The 19,131-nt window shown below is 56.8% G+C and overlaps 2 protein-coding genes across 3 annotated transcripts; one reads left to right on the top strand and one right to left on the bottom strand.

Moving 5' to 3' along the window:
- Nucleotide 1: 1 nt before the first annotated feature.
- Nucleotides 2-14,791, bottom strand: CNTNAP1 (contactin associated protein 1). Of its 2 annotated transcripts, none has more exons than XM_027516920.1 (24): nucleotides 14,496-14,791; nucleotides 13,529-13,630; nucleotides 13,241-13,434; nucleotides 12,547-12,694; nucleotides 12,262-12,465; nucleotides 11,419-11,603; nucleotides 10,751-10,894; nucleotides 9,921-10,182; nucleotides 9,327-9,476; nucleotides 8,889-9,060; nucleotides 8,305-8,411; nucleotides 8,044-8,163; nucleotides 7,470-7,673; nucleotides 7,143-7,299; nucleotides 6,928-7,055; nucleotides 6,470-6,655; nucleotides 5,503-5,724; nucleotides 5,009-5,248; nucleotides 3,774-4,127; nucleotides 3,375-3,502; nucleotides 2,859-2,952; nucleotides 2,426-2,671; nucleotides 2,267-2,314; nucleotides 2-1,377 (listed from the first exon to the last, which is right to left on the bottom strand). In XM_027516920.1, the coding sequence occupies exons 1-24, from the start codon at nucleotides 14,560-14,562 to the stop codon at nucleotides 1,073-1,075; spliced, it is 4,167 nt and encodes a 1,388-aa protein (XP_027372721.1). In that variant the 5' UTR covers nucleotides 14,563-14,791; the 3' UTR covers nucleotides 2-1,072. The 2 variants fall into 2 exon arrangements, with proteins under 2 accessions (XP_027372721.1, XP_027372722.1); XM_027516921.1 differs by lacking the exon at nucleotides 14,496-14,791 and adding an exon at nucleotides 14,053-14,206.
- On the top strand, nucleotides 14,659-17,881 carry CCR10 (C-C motif chemokine receptor 10). Its single transcript, XM_027519352.1, has 3 exons — nucleotides 14,659-14,731; nucleotides 14,805-15,018; nucleotides 15,929-17,881. Exons 1-3 carry the CDS (start codon nucleotides 14,659-14,661, stop codon nucleotides 17,394-17,396), a joined length of 1,755 nt encoding a protein of 584 aa, XP_027375153.1. The 3' UTR covers nucleotides 17,397-17,881.
- Nucleotides 17,882-19,131: the final 1,250 nt, after the last annotated feature.

Below are 19,131 nucleotides of genomic sequence, written 5' to 3'. Positions count from 1 at the left end.
CTGGAGCTCTGTCACTCTGCTTTATTAGAACAGCTCCGAGACTGAGAGCACAGCTTCAGAGTGGAGGCTGATCAGGCTTGGGTGAGTGACCAGCAGACCTCATGAGACTTCCAACACAGGAGAAGCACACTGGGCTTCTCAACACAGGAGAAGCACACTGGGCACAGAACAGGACAGTCAATTGATTTTGTCTTTTATATATAAACTGATAATTTAAAAAAATTAGAGTGATATATATAGTTTCTCTAGAGAGAGACTTTGCAACAAAAAATATATATAAAGGATATGACCTCCTAGACAAATGAAGCAGCATCTCTGAGCGGAGGAAAGAGGGCTCCTCATGCATTGGAGAGGGGGGCCAAGCCTTTGGACAGGCACCAAGGCTATTGCATATCTTGGAGGAGGGAGGAAGAGTAGAGGGCTGGCTAGTCAGTGTCTGCATTATTCTCTCTACATTGCAAGTTTTTTTATGGCTTTGGCTAAAGCGTGTAAAGCAGCGGAGGTACTAAGGTGCTAAAGCGAGGCCTCTCGGTCTCTGTAAAAAACAGCAAAGGGGGGTAGAGGGGCAGCAATGAAGCCCTCCTAACCCCCAACTGAGGGGAAGCAGGTGGGAGATGTTCTGCAGGGGAGGGGGGAGGCTGGGGGGTATGATTGAGCAGCCTCCCCCCATGCCCTGTGCGCCCCTGCAATCCCACACATCTGTCCCTGCTGAGATTGAATATTTGAAGGGAGGTGGTTAATCTCCCCTGCACTCTGGTGTTAATCCCTGGCCGTAGCTGGGACAGGGCTGGCAGGAAAGGCCTGGGCCAACCCCACGAGGCTTCTTTGGGGCAGGCAAACAACCAGGAGCCTGGGGAAATGGGGATGGGCAGGGCATTGGTTTTAGGCAGTGAGGCTCAGCCACTCCCTTTGGTCCCATCTGTAGCTCTGCCCACCAGACTTGGCAGGAGGGAAATCCTCTAGATGAGCAGAGCCAGCTAAGAGGAGCCACATGTCCCTGCGAGGATGGGGTGGAGGCGGGATTGGGGAATTCGGAGGAGACAGGCTTGGTCCTTGAAGCCCCTCTCCTGATTCATTCAGATCTGGACTCCTCCAGAATCTGGGGTAGGTTTTGGTCCCGGGGGCCAGGGGCTGGGGCTGGGGCTGGGGCTGGGGCTGGAGCTGGAACTTGGGTGGAAGCTGGTGTTGGGGTCGGGGCTGAGGCTGGGGCTGGTGCTGGGACCGGGCCTGAAGTAGGCAGGGGAGGTTTGCTGCCAGCGTGGTAATCATGTGTGGCCTTGGGCTCATTGGTGTGGTAGGAGCCCTTGTAGCGATGATTCTGTAGATAGAAGAGCACCAACATTCCCACCAGTCCCAGCAGCAAGAAGGCCACCAAAACTGAAAGAGAAAAAAGGAACAATTCAGGGCAGATCTCTGGGTTTCACCTATACACAGACACACATGTATCCTTTTGGCCTAAAGCATATGTGTCTGACAGCATCAGCTGTACAACCACATCAAGCTATTCTTGATGTGTCTGGTTGGTCTAAAGCCCTGGCTTCTATTCTGTTTCTAATATTAGAATTTCTGTTTCTCATATGGTATATGTAAAGTTTAATAAATTTCTTTTTCTAATAATAGAATTCTATTTCTAATACTCTCTTTCAACATCCTTGGTACTTACACCAATTTCTCATCTTTCTGGATGTTACTCTACCCCTGTTTCCTCATCCCTTAGCTTTAGCCCCACTTATTTTTTTTATAACGGCTTTATTGAGATATAGTTAACATACCATAAAATGTATTCTTTTATAGTGCAGTAAAGCACTCTTTAAGACACAGTTCCTGCCTAATTCTGGGACCTTTTAGATATTAAACCCCTGACTTTGGTGGGAACGTGTGGCCATGACCCAACAGAGCAGCATATGACCTAAGCTGCTTATCATGAAGTGAACATTATCTGATCCACAAAGTCATAAAGTCAGAGACGTGACCAGCAATGGAAATGATATATTGAGTCAGGCAGTGATAGGCACATCACTGTAAAAACTTTGGCCCAGTTTTAATATTTCATTTCATTTCTATTAAAATCTATAGAATCTGCCAATATTTAAAAATCTCCAAGCTGATTATCAACTACCTTCAGCAAAGCCTGTGTCACGGTTCTTGGCATCACCATATACTGAGTGCCCTCACTACCCCTCAGGCCTGAGGATACGGGACAGGGAGGGAAGGCTGACAGCCAGAGGGTAGAATGAGAGGTCAGGGTAGGGACGGTGCCACTCACAGCCCAAAAGTATAGCAACCCATCCGTCATCATGGTAGTACGGGAAGTCTGAAAAAAAGAGAACGCACCAGTTAGGAGGAGCCTCCTGCAGATTAAGAGTCATTTCCTTTCCCTGTTGTCCCTCTTTTCCCTTCCTCTTCTGTGTCCCTGGGGATGTACCTGGGGGAAGATACCAGGGGTCCAGCTCAGGGGGCACCTCTGAGACAAGGCGTGGCATGGCTCCGCAGTTAGACTCAGACAGCTCTCCCTGGACACGAAGGGCCTCAGCCAGCTCCTCGGTCATGGGTCGAGGCGTTCGGAAGTGGGTCTTGAGAGGAGCCACGTTGTTGAATCGGACACCAGACAGGCAGCCTGAGAAACCCGGCGTGTTGTAGCGCTGGATCTCTGGGTCAATCACTCCAGTCTCTAAGGGAGAGGCAGCCCAGAAAGAAGGGGGCTTAGACTCCCAACAGCCCTGGCCCCTCTCACCACCCCTAGGTTCCCACTTCTCTTTAGCAGCACCTTCACTGCCACTCCCCATCCTTCACCCTCCTCTGGACTCCAGAGGAGTCCACAGCTCCCGACCCCAAATGCCGTCTCAACCCCAGCTTACCCATAACGCGCCCCAAATACAAGGCCTTGGGCGAGTCTAGCTGGCTGTCCACCAACAGTGAGAACTTCTGTTCCGTCAGGGAGAAGTAGTCCACCTGAGTGGGGAGGGGAAAGGAGATGAGAGGGCGAACCAGCAGCAGACATAGCCCAGACCAGGCTGGGACTCTCCTCTCCCGACTGGTGGTGGGTTCTAACTCAGTCCCACATAGGCAAGTCCTGGGCCCAGACACAGGATTTGGTATTAAAAACCTCACAAACTGGTTTTGAGCCCTGTCTTTGCAGCTTACGGTGGTTTGGGGAAACCACTTTACTGTCAGAGCCCCTTTCGTGACTAGTCAAACGAAGATAAGAAGAGCTGCCTACCTGAACTGCCTCACAGGGCAACTGTGAGGTCCCATGATACTACATGTGAACATTCTCTGTACACTGGAATGTGCCCTACAGATGCTGAATATTTGCCATTTCCCACTGCCACAGCCTTGATGATGAGGTTATGATCTGAACCCCTGGCACACACCTGGATGAAGAGGTTGCGGTAGACCCGGGTGATGTTGACACTGTGGGGCTGGCCGTCCGTCACAGGGCGGGTGGTGAGCTGGTACACATAGGGGCTGGTGCCCAGCTGGTAGCGCAGCTGCAAGGTCCCTGTGGGGTGGGAAGAAGGAAGAGGGGGGTCTCCCCTCAGCTCCCAGAATCCCCATCTTTTTTTCTTTTTGGCTTCGCCATGCTGCCTATGGGATCTTCGTTCCCTGACCAGGGATGGAACCTGTGGCCCCTGCATTTCGAAGCACCAGGGAAGTCCCCCAAAGCCGCCACCTTGGAAGAGCACGTGAGTCCTTGTATTGGTCAACAGTTATGAGAATGGAAGGCATCCAGAGGAAGCTAGAGTGGAGGGTGAGAGCCGTGGGGAACTCACCATCTTCCTTAATGAGCACGGCCATGTAGTCACGCACAAAGGAGCTGACATAGAGCAGGACGGCGGGGGCAGACTGGGTGCTGAAGCTGAAGGACACCTCCTCTCCAGTGACGTTGTAGACAGGTCCACGGTAGCCTGGCACCGGCCGGCCTGGCCGCGGGTAATCAGGCAGACGGTACCCAGGGCCATGGTAGCCAGGCACATAGCCGGGAGTATCATAGCCAGGGATGTAACCAGGCTCGTAGCCCGGCACTGGCCGGCTCAGCATGTGGGAGAACTCCCGGGCTGCGGAGCGCAGCGCCGACTGGAGGTTATAGCGCATCCAGGTGCCAGGCTCAAAGAAACCGCCAATGTCTGAGGCAGAGGTAGTGAAGTCAGGGCCCGTCCCCACCTCCAGACGCTATGTATGTCATCCACGCACACCACCTGGCACGTGTCCCCAGTTTCTGCTACACCACAACCCATCTCCATTCACTTTTAGGTCCCCTGGAGGCCCTATGTCATGGAATGGAATCTTAAAATCTTAAGAAATGGAAAAGATCATCTGATCCAATCCCTGCACTTTACAGATGGGGAAAGCAAGGCTCTGAAACGGGCCACAACTTGCCTGAGGATACATAGTAGGTGGAGGGTCAGAATTAGAATCAAGATACCACAAACCCACCTGCCACTACTCACACTTCTAAACCAAGACCAAAGGACTTCTGTGGGTCCCTTAGTCCCTGTGTCTTCCTATCTCACCAGTGACCTACCTGCTCATGCATCCTCCTAGACCAGCCTTGGGGAGGATGTGTTCTTGGTGTATGTACAGAATCTTGCTATGGTGAATGTCAAGGCTCACCTTAACCAAGAACCAGGCTGTAGACATGTTTTAGGTGTGCAGCGATTGTCAACTAGGAAATGGCATAGGAGGGCATCGTGCAGCCTGATGGGGATATGCTTGCAAGGGGGGCAACCTGGGTTCCCTTGGCGACAGTGAGAGGATGGGGAAGTTATTTGTTTTGTTGCTGTTGTTCTTGTAGTGCCAGCTAGCTGTGCCATCCCTTCCTTGTCCCGCTTTATTCCTTTGGAATCACCCAGCAGCTTCAACTGCTTGAGAGCCCAGCTCAAAGCTCAGGAGCGCAGGATGAACACAGTCTTCCCCGATGCTGACACTGCATCCTCCCTCCTTCCTTGCCCTCCCTACATCCCATGATGCCCTCTGGCTCATTCCTCCCATAACCAGCAGCACTGACCATGGTTGCAGTATGGCCCATCGAAAGCCGTGAGGTCACAGTCACAGGTGTAGTAGCTGTAGCGCTCCACACAGCGGCCGCCATGGAAACAGGGGAAGCGGGGGTGGGCGCAGTGGCCTGTGCAGTTGGGTGAGGTACCCTCAGAGGCATTGGCACGGCCTTCCAGGTTCAGAGTCACTCCATTCAGACGCATAGCCCTCAAGCAACCCACGAAAGGCCGCCTCTTAAGCTCTGCAGATCCTGGGGGGAAGGTGGGCAGGTGGAGAAACGGGTGTAGAGCAGAGATGGGGGAAAGTATTGGGGTTGCAAAGGCAGTGGAGGGCTATAAGAATGGAAAAGATGCCAGGGACTGGAGAGGAAGGGTGGGCCTTGGCTCACTGTGAAGCTGAGGGGATTGTGACCTAAGAGATGGGGTTCCTGGAAACAAGGAGAGTGGCCTTGAGAGGGTAGGGTGGTGACAGAGGCTTCAGACCTGCCTCCAGGTTGCTGCTCACCAACATACAGGGGCCGGTCGTACTCCAGCCAGATGTAGGTCTGCAGGGGCATCGGCCGTAGCACCCAGGGCCGGTGATCCACGCGGAGCCGGGCCTGCTTCACGTTGATTTCCGCCCGGACGAGGTGCCACTCATCGTCGTTGAACTCGAAGTCGTCTGAGTGCACCGTCAGGTTCTCATCCCCATTCCCCACGTCAAAGGCGAAGACTACGTCCCGGGATGCTGGACAGTGTAGGGGCGGGGGGAGAGGACTCAGAGCCCCCAGGGCCCTCACGGGGTCGACACAGCCCTTCTTCTCTGCTCTTTGGAGCTCCCTGACTGTCCCTCCATCTGTCCACACGTGGGCGTGCTAAGTCGCTTCAGTCCTGTCCGACTCTTTGTGACCCCGTGGACTGTAGCCCCCCAGGCTCCTCTGTCCATGGGATTCTCCAGGCAAGATTACTGGAGTGGGTTGCCATTTCCTTCTCCAGGAGATCTTCCTGACCCAGAGGTTTGAATCCCTGTCTCTTATGTCTCTTGCATTGGCAGGTGGATTCTTTACTAGCTTGCACCACCTGGGAAGCCCAGTCTGTTTACAGCCTGGGACAAAACCCGTAAAGTGCTTAAAACCTCATACCTCTGCTCTCCCACATTCCCAGATCCCTGGAGCCAGCTTCCCAGCCCCACCTCTCAGGTTAGAAGCATAGCTCATCAAATAGGAGCCCCACACCCCCCTCCCCCAGCCAACCCACAGGAGTCCAGCTTCCTCACTCACAACTCAGGGGCCAAAGGTCCAGGGGGGCCAAGTGGGTGCTCAGGGTCACAAAGCCAGCTATCGAGATGGAGCTGGGTCTAGAAGCCAGGCCCATCTAAAGCCCTTCCCATGCTTCCTTTCAAAGGGGCATCTGGCCTTGCCACTTACCCCAGCCTCCACCCACCCCACATCTTCCCCAGGGATCTTCCTCCCCCACAGTGTCTGCTTGCTCACTGTTGAGTTCCACCCGCACATAAGGTCGGCGCCACTGGCAGTAAGGGCCCCCCATATTCTCTAGGAAGACTCCTGAGGGAGCCGAGGTCCTGAAGTAGAAAGAGACGTCAAGGCTGTGGTTGGCCCGGATTGGGGGAAAGCGTAGTGCAGCCCCAGTGTGGAAGGAGATGGTGTTCCAGGAATTTCCTACAGAACCAAATGGAGGAAGGCCTTGTCAGCAGGGCGGGAGGCAGGCGACAGGGCAAAGGGGGACAGCTGGGGGAACCCAGGGAGAGACTAAGGCATGTCATGCAAGAGGAAGGTGCAGGTGCAGAGGAACAGGTGTGGGCATGTCACCGACGGAGCCAGGGTGTCTGGCAGGGTGTCCTGGAGACCGCCCCCCTCCCACCCAGTGGGTCAGGGCTTTGGAACTACAGAGCCGACCCTGCGAGGGCACACAAAAAGTCTCTGCCACTCACGGTCGCCGTAGCACCGCAGAGGCCTCAGAAAGAACTGGGCCTCCGAACTGGAGCGGTTCGTGTCCCCCACCACCACCTGAGTGACAGGCAGATGGTCCACAAAGGTCAGCAGGCCCTTGTCGGTTCTCCTGTGGGGGTGGGGATGCAGTGGCTCAGCCCTTGCTGCTCGGCAGCCCCCAGCATCCTGAAAGCCCTGTTCTCCTGCCCCCCCTTACCACTGGGGCTGGTCGGCGTCACAGTTACAGTGCAGAGCGGGGTCCACGCAGCTCCGGTCCAGACCACAGGCACAGCGCTGGATCCCAGGCTGCGAGCCGCCCCAGTAGAAGTGCTGCTCCTCGTTTCGGCCAATCCAAAAGCTGTAGGGGTAGCCTCCTGGGGAAGAGGGGCAGGCAGCTTCCAGGCCCCGCCTCCATTAGCCTAGGGCTCCTCCCTCACCCTTCCAACCAGCCCAGACCACTTCCTGAGCCCTCTGGTGCTCTTTTCCCAGACCCCATGGGTCTCTCCTCCAGCTTTCACCCTGCCCTCCCCACCCCAGCCCTAACCTGCTGTGTTGAGCAGCCGGGAATTGTAGCAGGAGAACTCGATCCACTGCTCACAGTGCTGGGAAGCATTGGCCAGGGCACTGACCTCCTCCCAGGATGCATTCCAATACTGGACGGCCCCGAGGAATGGCCGCTCCATGCTGGAACCTGTCACCCGAGTCGTCCACAGCCTGTCATGGCGCACAACTGTCCATGCCCGATTCTCTGGGGGAGGGGACGAGGCAGAGCTGTGGCTGGAGAGAAGCGTTCTCTACCCACCTTCCTACTTGCCTCCAGCACCACTGCCGCCAATTCAGAGCCAATACATGAGGCCAGAAGCTCCATGCCAGCCCAGCTCTAAGTCTCCAACATCATAGGCCAGCCATGAGACAGCTGGAATGGATCAGGAAGCTGAGATCTAGCTGCAAGGCTAGATTACAAACTCCTGAATGTTCCCTTCCCGCTCTGTCCTCATTTACCCCTCCACCGTTTAATCTTACTGGCTCCGGTCCACCCTTCCATTCTTCCTTGTTCCCCCTCACACTCCCACAGTTCATCGTCCGCTGCCCATCACCCCTCAATCAGAGCCACTTACCTCGGATATCACAGTACACCACAAATGGCTTCAGGGGGCCACTACCATCAGGATCAATGGTGAAGTTTCCAGAAGTTTTCCCACTGAGTCGATAAGCCTCACAGGATTCCTTATACAAAGCTGGTGGGTAGTGAGTTGGGGAAAAGGTAGTTATGGGGTTGGGGGCTAGAAGGGCCAGCCCCACCATCTTTAGCGGCCTCACGATCCCCAGAAACTTCCTGACTCTCCCCCAGACTCTCCCCCACACTCCAACTGGCTTACGCTGGTGGCAGGTCTCCCCCTTGTAGCCTGTCAGTTCACAGTAGCAGATGAAGTCATCCCAAGACTGGTAGCAGCGACCGTCATGCTCACACATGTTAGGGCTGCACCTAGGGGAGGGGGTCAGCACGCAGGGAAGGAACCTTATGGGGAGCTGCAGAGTAGGGTCTGACCCCTACAAGCTTCAGTCCCAGGTCCTGAGAGCACCAGAACCCACCTAACATACTCCACTTAAGTAGCCAGGTAGAAGCCTGAATGCTGGGGCATTAGGCAGGCCTCAGGGCTCAAGTACTATTGTTGCCTCTTCCCCAAAGGAATTAATTATGCCTTATATCCCCATCCTCACCTCCCCCCAAAGAAAACCCTCTAGGACCAAAAACAGATGCTTCATTTCCATTCTGAGCATGTGACACTTTAAGGGAATAACTGGGAAGTGAGAGGTCAAGAAGCAATCATTCCCAGGTGGGAGACTCAGGAGCTGGGACCAGAAGGGAGATCATTGAGAAACGCCATTCCCATCACTGGGAGACCGTGGAAGAGGGCTTTGGAGGGGGTCACCTCTTGGAGGGAGAGGGGCTTCTGGATACCTATCAGTGATGCCACATGTGTCAAAGAGGACCTCAGCATAGTATCCAAGCCGCCGGCCCTCCACCAGAGTCAGGTTGACCAGTTGACCATCCACCTTGAGCAGCTCCATGCAGCCATGGAACGCCGTCTGGTTGGAGTGGCAGCCCGATCGACTGGCTGGCTTGGGACAACCTGGAGCAACCACCCCTGTGAGGCCCTCCCCAGGGGAGACTCCAGCGACCCTCCCCCAGGGAGATGCCAAGGGAGAGCCAGACATGAAGGAAGGAAGCAAGGAAGGGGGCCAGTAGACAATGACAGTGACGTTCCAGTCCCCAAGGCCCCAGAGGGGCAAGAGAGATTTACTGCTACAAAACTCTCCATGTAGCCCTATCTGGGTGGACTTAGATGGGGCCTTCCCACCCAGAGACAGGGGTCTAGCCAGGTTGACCTCCACTTACCTCCAAAGAAGTATGAGGTTCCTGTACGGATCAGCAGTGGGTATGAGACCCTGACCTCTGCCCCCTCCACATCATCAATGCTGATGACTGCATGGTTTTCCTGGGCCACAAAATTCACCTCATGCCAAAAGCCATCATTCAGGCGGAACCCTGGACAGGACAGGACGACAGTGTGGGTGGGGGAGGCACCATGCTCTGGAAGAGTGTCTTGAGTGGAGAAGCAGCAACCCAACTCTATCCTAACAGCAGCCTCTGTGCTTCCCATTTTTACACTTATCACACTGAGCGGTGACATCCCCAAATGTCTCTCTTCACTATGTGGAACCCCAGCGGCTGACACAGAGTCAAAAGTCATCAGTGAATGATACCTACAGGGACCCTCCAAATGGAGTACCAGGATTCTCAGCCTTAGTCCCTCAGATCTGCCCTGCCCTCCAACTCCCAGCTGTCTAATCCTGGGACCTCCTGCAGGGCTCCCTCCCTTCCCTCCCTCACCCCTCTGAGATGCAAAGGTCTCAGTCCAGGTCTACAGTCTCCTGTGTCTCTGCCCTGCTCTGGCGTCCCTTTGCCTCCCCTTCCTCTCCCTCTGCTCACCAGCGGCAAACTGAAGCTTCTTTCGGCCGGTCTGCACCACCGACACGTTGACCTGCCCTTCACTGAGCATCAGCTCCACGTGGCCCAACCCATCCCCCAGGGAGGAGAAAAGCAGCAGCCCAGTGAGATCCCAGGTGCGGAAGCGAAAAGAGACTGCGAGGCGGCCGCGGCGGGGGAAGCCAGGCACTTGCACGAAGTTGTGAGGACCTCCGAAATTGATGGGATGAGGAACCGGGTCCAGGCAACGGAATGCCACCTTACCCTGGGGACCCAAGTGAGGATGCATCAGCACCCAAGCTGATGCCACGCCCCGGCCTCTGTGAGGAGCCAGGTTCCCTGGGTGTACCTCCCCAACCTCACCCCGCCCAGAAAAACGTCCAGGTGTGGAGAGGTCTCCAGCCACCAAGTCAGCCCTCAGGACTCTTCTCGCTGATCTACATCATCTCCTGATCATCTCAGGAGCGCCTGATTAGCTCCTGAGTTGGAGTAGGGGGTACCACATAATACCTAAACAGCCCTCAAGTCCCTCCTCAGCCCCTGCGCTGTGTGACCCCTGGCCGAGCCACTCCGGGCCGCCACACCGTATTCTCTTCATTTATAACTGAGGAGATGGTGAGACCAGACCGCAGCTTTTAACTAGGCGGGAGCGGGGTTGGAAGCTGGCCTTTCGCACCTCCTGTGAGTCAGTGATGCCTCGCCCCTAACGTGAGCAGCTGGCTAGGGAGAAGGCTCCTCGGCTTTTAGATGATTCTCAAGATCTCTCCCCGCTCCATCCACTTGTTCCCGGAGGCTTTGATGCCCCGTCCTCCCCGATCCCCCTGCCCACTGGCCTCGAAGGTGATCCGGGAATGGCGCCGCACGGCCAGGTCCGCGATGTTGACTCGGTTGAAGATGACGTTTTCTATGCAGCCGCGGAAATTATGCCGATAGGCAAGGTTCTTCTGCGCGGCGCCCACCAGCCCCCCGATGAACATCTGCGGGCGGGGTGAGGAGTAAGCTTCCCTAGATGCGGCAGAGTGCGCGCCTTTCTCGCGCTCCCGCCCGTCCACTTTCCCACGCTTAGGCTGAGGTCTGAGACACACGTTCCCCCAGTATCGGTATTGAAGCTGGAAGCTCGCTGGGCCTCCTGAGGCTTGGGTTTTAGCCCTGACCCCACCACAACTTGGCTGCACGCCCTTGGGTAAGTCGATGAACCTGTCTGGGGTTCTTTATCTGCACATCAGGGCCAGGAGAGGGCAATTTTCTCATCTTGCCCGATCCCCCAAGTCCAGATTTCTAGACTCCATCTCAGAAGCTCTGGGGTAGAGCCCGGAAATCGGCATGCTAACACCAGCAACAACAACAAAAACCCAAGCTTTTCTGGGAGTTTGCCAACTCCTGCTAGCATGTTCAGAAAACAGTCTTACCTCTGAAAGAAGTGCCGCCCCCACCTCCCCCCCCCCCCACCGGCCTACCTAGCATCTCACTTAGCCAAATGGCTTCTCCCCTCTTTGCTCACCTCGTTGTCCAGGTTCAGTCTCTCGAAGTCGCCATTGAGCACGAAGCGCTGCACGTAGCCGTCCAGGGTGAGATTTGCCTCACGGCCAAATCGGTCGACACGCACGTAATGCCAGTGCTGGTCATTGAGGACGCCGCCAGCGCTCACGGTCGTGTGACCCGGCCTTGGCTGGATGGGGCTGCTGCCTGAGGGTGGGTTAGGGCAGGGTCAGACCGGGAACCTGGAGAACCCCACTTAGGCCCTACCGCCCAGCAAACCCCCCAGGCGGAGCAACAGCCTGCAACCCAGAGGACGAACTGCTGAAGGCCCAGGACGGCCAGGGAGGGTGGGCACATAGAGACTGGACCACCCTCAGCCTGCGGTGGATCGGTGGCCATTGGCAAGTACGGACTTAGTCATTTAATCCCTCTGAGCCTCTGTCTTCCTATCACTAAAACGGGGCACGATAGCTGGTTCTACCTCATTATGTGCATATTATGGAAAGCGAATGAGATACAAAACAACAACGCTTCAGGAGTGTGTGTGTGTGTGTGTGTGTGTGTGTGCGTGTGCGTGTGCGCGCGCGCGCCTGTATACGTATATACAATGTTTTTACAATGAGGAAACAGACTGGGGAAGTGCTCGTCCAAGGTCACACCGCTGGTAGGTGCTAGGTGCTGGAATCCGCTTGTCCTAATTCCCAGTCCAGAGTTTCGCAAGCACCAGATTTTACACGAAGAAGGCAGATGAGTCCAAATAGTTAAGAAAGGGGAAGATAAGGAATAGGGCGCGGCTTCGCGGAGGAGGTGCGGCAAGGGACGTGGGAGGAGAGCCTGGGGCTCCGCGCCGCGGCCGCGAGCTCACCCAGGCTCATGTGCAGCAGCAAGTGCGCCCCCTGCAGCTCGAGTGTCACGTAGTCGCCCTGGGCGCCCTCGGCGTGCAACAGGAGCCCGTCCTTTTCTTCGGTTTTGAAGCTGAAGGCGAACACGTCCCACAGACTCCGGCTGACCCCTCTCGGGAAGCGGTACGAGATGGCATCATCGCCATCGAAATACAGCACGTCGGACTCTGCAGGAAGGACCGTAGGTGGGTGGGGGGTCGGGGGATTCTGTCTCCCGCCCCGCCCCCACCACGACCCCGCACCCTTACTGTAAGGGCAGCCGTAGAGGCCAAGCCTCAGGCCGATCTTGCCGCGCGGGTTCCAAGCCAAGGGCACGATGCGGATGTAGCGCGCCGTGAAGTGATAGTGCAGGTCGTGGCGAACCACCGCCGACTCGTTCACGTTACCGAAGAAGGTCTAAGGGCAAGGGGAGAGGGGTGACCACGTTCCCACACTCTGCTTGCTTTTCCACAGCCTCCCAGCCCGCAGCTGTCGCATCCAGCTAATCTCGACCTCTGGAAGGCAGACAGTCCTTATCTCCTCCGCCTTCCTGACTTTACAGTTTCCCTAGCCTAGAGCGTCCTCTCCACCATCCCAGTATTTCCTCAAAGGTCAACTCAGATGTCGCCTCCTCCAAGAAGCTCTCCCAGATTTTACCCTGAAGTATGTTCAGTTCAGTTCAGCTCAGTCGCTCAGTCGTGTCCAACTCTTTGCGACCCCATGAATCGCAGCACGCCAGGCCTCCCTGTCCATCACCTGTTAAACCCTGTCAATTGGGCATATCCTGAACACACGGCAAGCAGACGGTCCTTCTGGACTGAGTCCCTGTAGTGAAAGTTACTGCTCCTCATCTGTGCCCTCACCACCACCTCCCCCCCCACTTCCCCCAAACCTGTGCCCAGCCCAGCCCAGGTCACACAGTTGGGAAGGTTCCCAAGTGTGTGTGCAGGGATCCTGGAGTACCGCGTTGTGCCCTCGCTGATAGAACGGTGTCCAGCTGTCCACTCGGTCGCCGTAGAGCAGCATGTAACGTGTGACCCAGTCCCACGAGTTAAAGGAGCCCTGCGTGGCCACAGCCCGAATCCGGTGCTTCTTCATTAGGTCGATCTGCAGCCAGGGATTTGGGTCCCCAATCCGGGGAGACCATCCGCTTATGCCTACAGAAGGGACAAGGGCTTTCACTACTAGCTCCCCCTTTACCTCTAGCCCTTCAGAGTCCCTCACCCCACCATGGGGCACCACCGTGCTCACCGTGCAGCCGGGCAAATCGGGGCGCAGTGAAGAGCCCATAGTAGGAGGAGGCGCCCAGGGAGCGTGCATACAGGGGCCCGACCAGCTCCTCGTCGCAGCCGTCTGGGTTGCAGGAACAGACATGTTTATCAGGGCGGCCCCTCCCAGTCCTTCCAAAGGCCCAGAACGCTGAGCAACTGGTGCTTGATCTTCACTCCCCCCAGTGCAGACCCAGCCCTAACTTAAACCACCTGCTCAACCTGGCCTGCAGCAACAGCTGCACACTGAGGGGAAGCTGCCTTCTCCTCCTGGGGGAACCCCTAGGTCAGACCCTCCCAAGGACCAGTTGGAGTTCAGTACTCCCCAGAACACAATCCCAAACCTCAGCATCTTTCAGAACCTGAGTCACCCCAAGACATCAATCCGTCCCCAGACTTAGCCTCAGTCCCATTCAGCAGCACCTGCAAACCTGCACGGAGCCCAAATGCAGGCCTAGCCCCAACCCCAGCCATTCCTAGCACCACCAGTTCCATGTCCAAACTTACCATCTGTACGATTTGGCTCACCAAATACTGCATGGATCCCAACCCCCATATCCAGCCCCAGCCTTAGCCGCAAACCCCAAACCCTGGTCCCTGGGCCAGCTCCAAGCCCAGCCCGAGTCACCTAGCCCGAGTCACCGGTACCACTCTTATTCCCAACCCTCAAACCCGGCACTCGCTCACGCTTGGATCCCAGCCCCAAGTCCCCGCCCGGGCCGACTCTATCTTCAGCTCGGAGCCCAGCCCCAGCCCCGGGCGCGCGCGCCAGCCTCGGAGCTGCATTGCGGAGCGCGGGGGAGAGGCTGCAAAGGATGAAAGCGCACGAGTGCGCGCCGGCCGAGAAGAGACCCGCGACCACCCAGCCGCAATGCGGTGCGGGACCCGCCCTGCAGACCTCGTACTCCCGGCCGGGCCTAACCCCGCCTGCCTGCGAGCCCGGCACTCACAGTAGCCCCAGCCCCGGGCTCCTGAGACCGCGGCGAGTAGGATGCAGAAAAGCCGGAGACGCATCATGCAGGGCTGACGGGTCTCGGCGGCCGCCTTCCAGTGCCCGGCTCCGGCTAGGGCTCCAGTTCCAGCTCGGGCTATCCTCCTGGGTTTTTGCAACGAATGGCTGTCTCTCCCCCTTACCCACCCCTCTCTCTTCCCACTCTCCCCCAGCCCTTCTTTCTTGTCTCCCTAGGTGCCGTTCCTGCTTCTCTGCTGTTCTCTCCTCTCCTTCCACCCTCTCTCCTCTCACCTCCCCCCTTCCCCAGCCTCGCTCTCCTGGCACGCGCCGCTTTCCCAGACCCCGCGCAAGCGCGCGCCTCAGCCCCGCTGCGAAAGGGCGGGGGTAGAGAGCCTCCCGCCACCGGGAAATACCCTGAATAACCCGAGGCTACAGGGACTGTGGCCGCAGAGATGGGGGAAGGGAGACAGGGGCCAGCTGGGGGATCCTGGAAAATCCAAGAAGAGAGATGGAAAGGGAGGGTGCTTGGAGATAGGGAGAAGTGTAAGTAAAAAGAATCTAACATTTTCAGACAGCAAATTCTGCTCCAGGCACGCGTGCTAGGCACCTTCATTACCCTGTGAATTCTGCATTTTTATCTCACTCCATTTTGCAGATGAAAAACCCGAGGCTCAGAGAGGTTAAAAAAAAAATTCTTCAGATCCCACAGGTAGCTACCAAGTGATAATATTCCAAAACCCATTCTTTTTCTACTGGCAAGGTAAAGGGAAATTTTTTTTAGGAGGTTGAATAGGAAAGTTAGGTAAAGAGGGCCCACAGACCCTCATCCCCACCTCCATCTCGGCCCTTCTCCCCGCCCCTTCCTTCCTGTCCCATTAGTTTATAACTTCTCTCCCCGGTGGCTTTACCTCAGAAACTTGAGTAGCCAGAGATGGGGACTGAGCCCGCAGAACAGGTGGGAGTGGGGGCAGGGGGGAGGAAAGGGTTACAGGGAGGGAGGGTAAAGGTGAACGGATGGGATTCCCCACCTGGCACCAAGTCTCTGCCTTCCTATGATTTACCTAGGATGTCTGGAACCCTCTGGGACCAGCGGCCCTCCAGATAGAAGGGGCTAGTAATGAGAGGCTGGGGTTGGGGGACACGACTGGGGATGAGAGGAAGGGTGAGCTGAATCTTGAGGTCTAAGGTCCTAACTGAGCCCAGAAAACCTGAAGTCCAACCTTTACATCATGAGTAGTTCAGCGAACCTTGTACTGGAAGCTTAGGGGTGGGGGTGAGGAGGAGAGAAGGGAAAGGAGAGGTAGAAAACGATTCTCCAGACCAAGCAAGGATTCCAGGGACCAAGTCTGAGGCAAAGTCTGAATATGGGTGTTCTTCCAGGAGATGGCGCTGCAAAAGAACGGAAGCTCTTAAGATTTATTAATAATGCAGACGCTGGGCCTTCAGAGAGCACAAATGCTTCACATTCATTATCTTCCTTATTTCAAACAATCCTCGTTTCAAACCACCCCCTCAGGAGGGCTGGTCGGGATTTCTGATCTCCACATTACCTATATTAGACAGCTGGAGAGCCAGAAAAGCAAATGATTTGCTCAAGGTCACCCAGGAAGCTGGATGTAGGGACAGGAGGGGTGCGCCGGAAGTCAAGGCCTGTCGAGGATATGCTAGGAAGAGTCTGGAAAAGAGTTTATGTCTTCTCCCTGTGTGCTGTACCATTGTACCTGGTCACACACCGGCTCCTAGCTTGGAATGCTTGTGTGGGAGGGGGAGCCGTGTGGTGGAGGCTTGTCTCATAAGGTCTCTCTTCTCATTATGGCCTCCTCAGGTCTCCTGGGGCCCCTACTCTGGGGAGGATGAGGCATATTCGGTTGAGCCGTTGCCAGAGCTCTGCTACAAGGCCGACGTCCAGGCCTTCAGTCGCGCCTTCCAACCCAGTGTCTCCCTGACGGTGGCTGCACTGGGTCTGGCCGGCAATGGCCTGGTCCTGGCCACCCATCTGGCGGCCCGACGTGCTGCCCGCTCGCCCACCTCTGCCCACCTGCTCCAACTGGCCCTGGCCGACCTTCTGCTGGCCCTGACCCTGCCCTTTGCCGCAGCCGGGGCTCTGCAAGGCTGGAGTCTGGGAAGTGCCACCTGCCGTGCCATCTCTGGCCTCTATTCGGCCTCCTTCCACGCCGGCTTCCTCTTTCTGGCCTGCATCAGCGCCGACCGCTACGTGGCCATCGCGCGGGCCCTCCCAGCTGGACCGAGGCCCTCGGCGCCGGGCCGTGCACACTTGGTCTCAGTCATCGTGTGGCTGTTGTCGCTGCTCCTGGCGTTGCCCGCTCTCCTTTTCAGCCAGGATGGGCACCGGGAAGGCCAGCGGCGCTGCCGTCTCATCTTCCCCGAGGGCCTCACGCAGACGGTGAAAGGGGCAAGCGCCGTGGCGCAGGTGGTCCTGGGCTTCGCGCTGCCGCTGGGCGTCATGGCGGCCTGCTATGCGCTCCTGGGCCGCACGCTGCTGGCCACCAGGGGGCCCGAGCGCCGGCGCGCATTGCGCGTCGTGGTGGCCCTGGTGGCGGCATTCGTGGTGCTGCAGCTGCCCTACAGTCTCGCCCTGCTATTGGATACTGCCGACCTCCTGGCGGCCCGCGAGCGGAGCTGCCCGGCCAGCAAGCGCAAGGATCTGGCACTGCTGGTGACCGGGGGTTTGGCCCTCGCCCGCTGCGGCCTCAATCCAGTGCTCTACGCCTTTTTGGGCCTGCGCTTCCGCCAGGACCTGCGGAGGCTCCTAAGGGGTGGGGGCTGCAGTCCAGGGCCTCACCCCGGCGGCGGCGGCGGCCGCTGCCCCCGCCGGCCCCGCCTTTCTTCCTGCTCGGCTCCCACTGAGACCAACAGTTTCTCCTCCTGGGACCACTAGGGCTGCGAATCAAGAGGATGGGGCGGGCTGAGGAAATGTTTCCAGGGAGAGTAGTGGGAAGGGAGAGTCGGTGGGGGGCACTGAGAAAGAGGTAGGGACCTTAGGAATTGCTTCTGTACTTTGGCACATTAAATAGACAACATGGAAATGAGATGCAACTCAACAACTGTTACTATTTTTGAGTCACCGGCTTGGAAATGATTTGTAGCAGGGCAGAAATGGTGGTTCCCCCCGCCCCCCCTTCCCACTCTCCAGCTCTTGGCTCTGAGAGGAAGGCACCGAGAGCCTGGGTGGGGGTGGGGGGTCTCCTGAGCATGCTAAAGCTCTAGACACTGACACCCACTCTCACTGGGCCTCTGCCAGCAGAGGTAAGGTGGGAAAGTTGCCAGGCGAGGAGGGGTGGGGGTTCCTCCTGATACAGTGTAAGGAAGAGCTTTCTAACAACTAGAGTGCTATCCAGTAATGGCTGCCTTAGCAAGTACCGAGTTTCTGGCCTCTGGAATGCTCAGGCTGAGGCTGTCCGGGACTGCGTGTGCCTATGCCTGGTGTGGGGGTACGAACGGGGCCAGGAGATTCCCGTTTTGGGTGTGCTTTTGGATTCAGTTACCACTCTAGAGTCCCTTCTAAGGTTCTCTTTTGGAGACAAAAAAGTAATCTAAAAAGTTGAGTCGGAGGTTTTCACCTTGGAGAAAATCCAAGGAGAGAATTCCAATTTGCAGATTTCCAAAGAGTGGTTATCACGGGTGAGGTGGGGGTGGGGGTGAAGCTATTCTCCTTCTTCCTTCGGGACAGGCTCAGAGGAAAGACAACGGAAAGAACTTCCCTGCAGGCAAGGGTCTGGGATCCAGACAGGGAAAAGAGTATATGGTTTCCATCCCGAAGAAGTCTCAGGGCAGGCCTCTCTCATCTGGGGCGAGGACAAGGCTGGGATGGCCTCTAGAGACATTGATTCCCAGTCTTTGTTTTACATAGTCAAGACACGCAGAATGGTGTCCACGTGCCACAACTCTCGCAGTTTAACATCCGGTCAGCAAAGCTGCCCTGACCACTGCAGCCAGGGGTCTGGGGACCCAGGGCAAGAAGGGCGGAGAGTGGCGGGGATGTCTCCAGGGAGGCGCTGGCCTGTCGTCCCTGCCCTGTCCCGCCCCGCCCAGCTCGGGCTAGTTTTCCTTCTCGGAGCCTCCGGGGGTTGAGACTAAGAAGCACGGCCTCCCGGTACCAGGATCCAGGGAAGGCCCGGAGATGGCGCCGATCCTCAAAAGGTCCAAGCCACTGGGGGTCAACCTGGAACCCTCCACCGGAGCTCGCGGGAATCGCCGCTGAGTCAGCAACGCACGCGCGCGCCCGCGGTCACTCTGGCCCCGCCCCTATGGCCCCGCCCCGTCCGCTTAGAGCCTCGGTTAACCCCATCCTACCCAGAATCGTAGGATCGTCACCGGAGAAGCCTCCACTCCATTCGAAGACCACGGGATGCCCTAGAATCCCGTCACTCTACTCTCTCAACTGGAGTTCAGTGAGTTGTGCGCTCTAAATTAGATTTTATTTCGGGGCCTGGACTGCACTTTCCCGGAGTCTCTGCCTCAGTTTCTACACCTCAAAGAGGTAACTCAGATCGAGGAATTGGACTCCATCCACGGGCGGAGGGCTACACCTCTAGGGCTGTGCCTGGCGCAGGTAGCTAAGGTTCTTTCCTTTCTTAGGAAACCTGTGACGAGACAGCAGTCGGAGGGCAGCA

This window comes from Bos indicus x Bos taurus, chromosome 19 (genome assembly GCF_003369695.1).
Source record: "Bos indicus x Bos taurus breed Angus x Brahman F1 hybrid chromosome 19, Bos_hybrid_MaternalHap_v2.0, whole genome shotgun sequence".
In the NCBI taxonomy this organism is placed as follows: Eukaryota; Metazoa; Chordata; class Mammalia; order Artiodactyla; family Bovidae; genus Bos; species Bos indicus x Bos taurus.
This window is presented reverse-complemented; position numbering and strand designations above follow the sequence as displayed.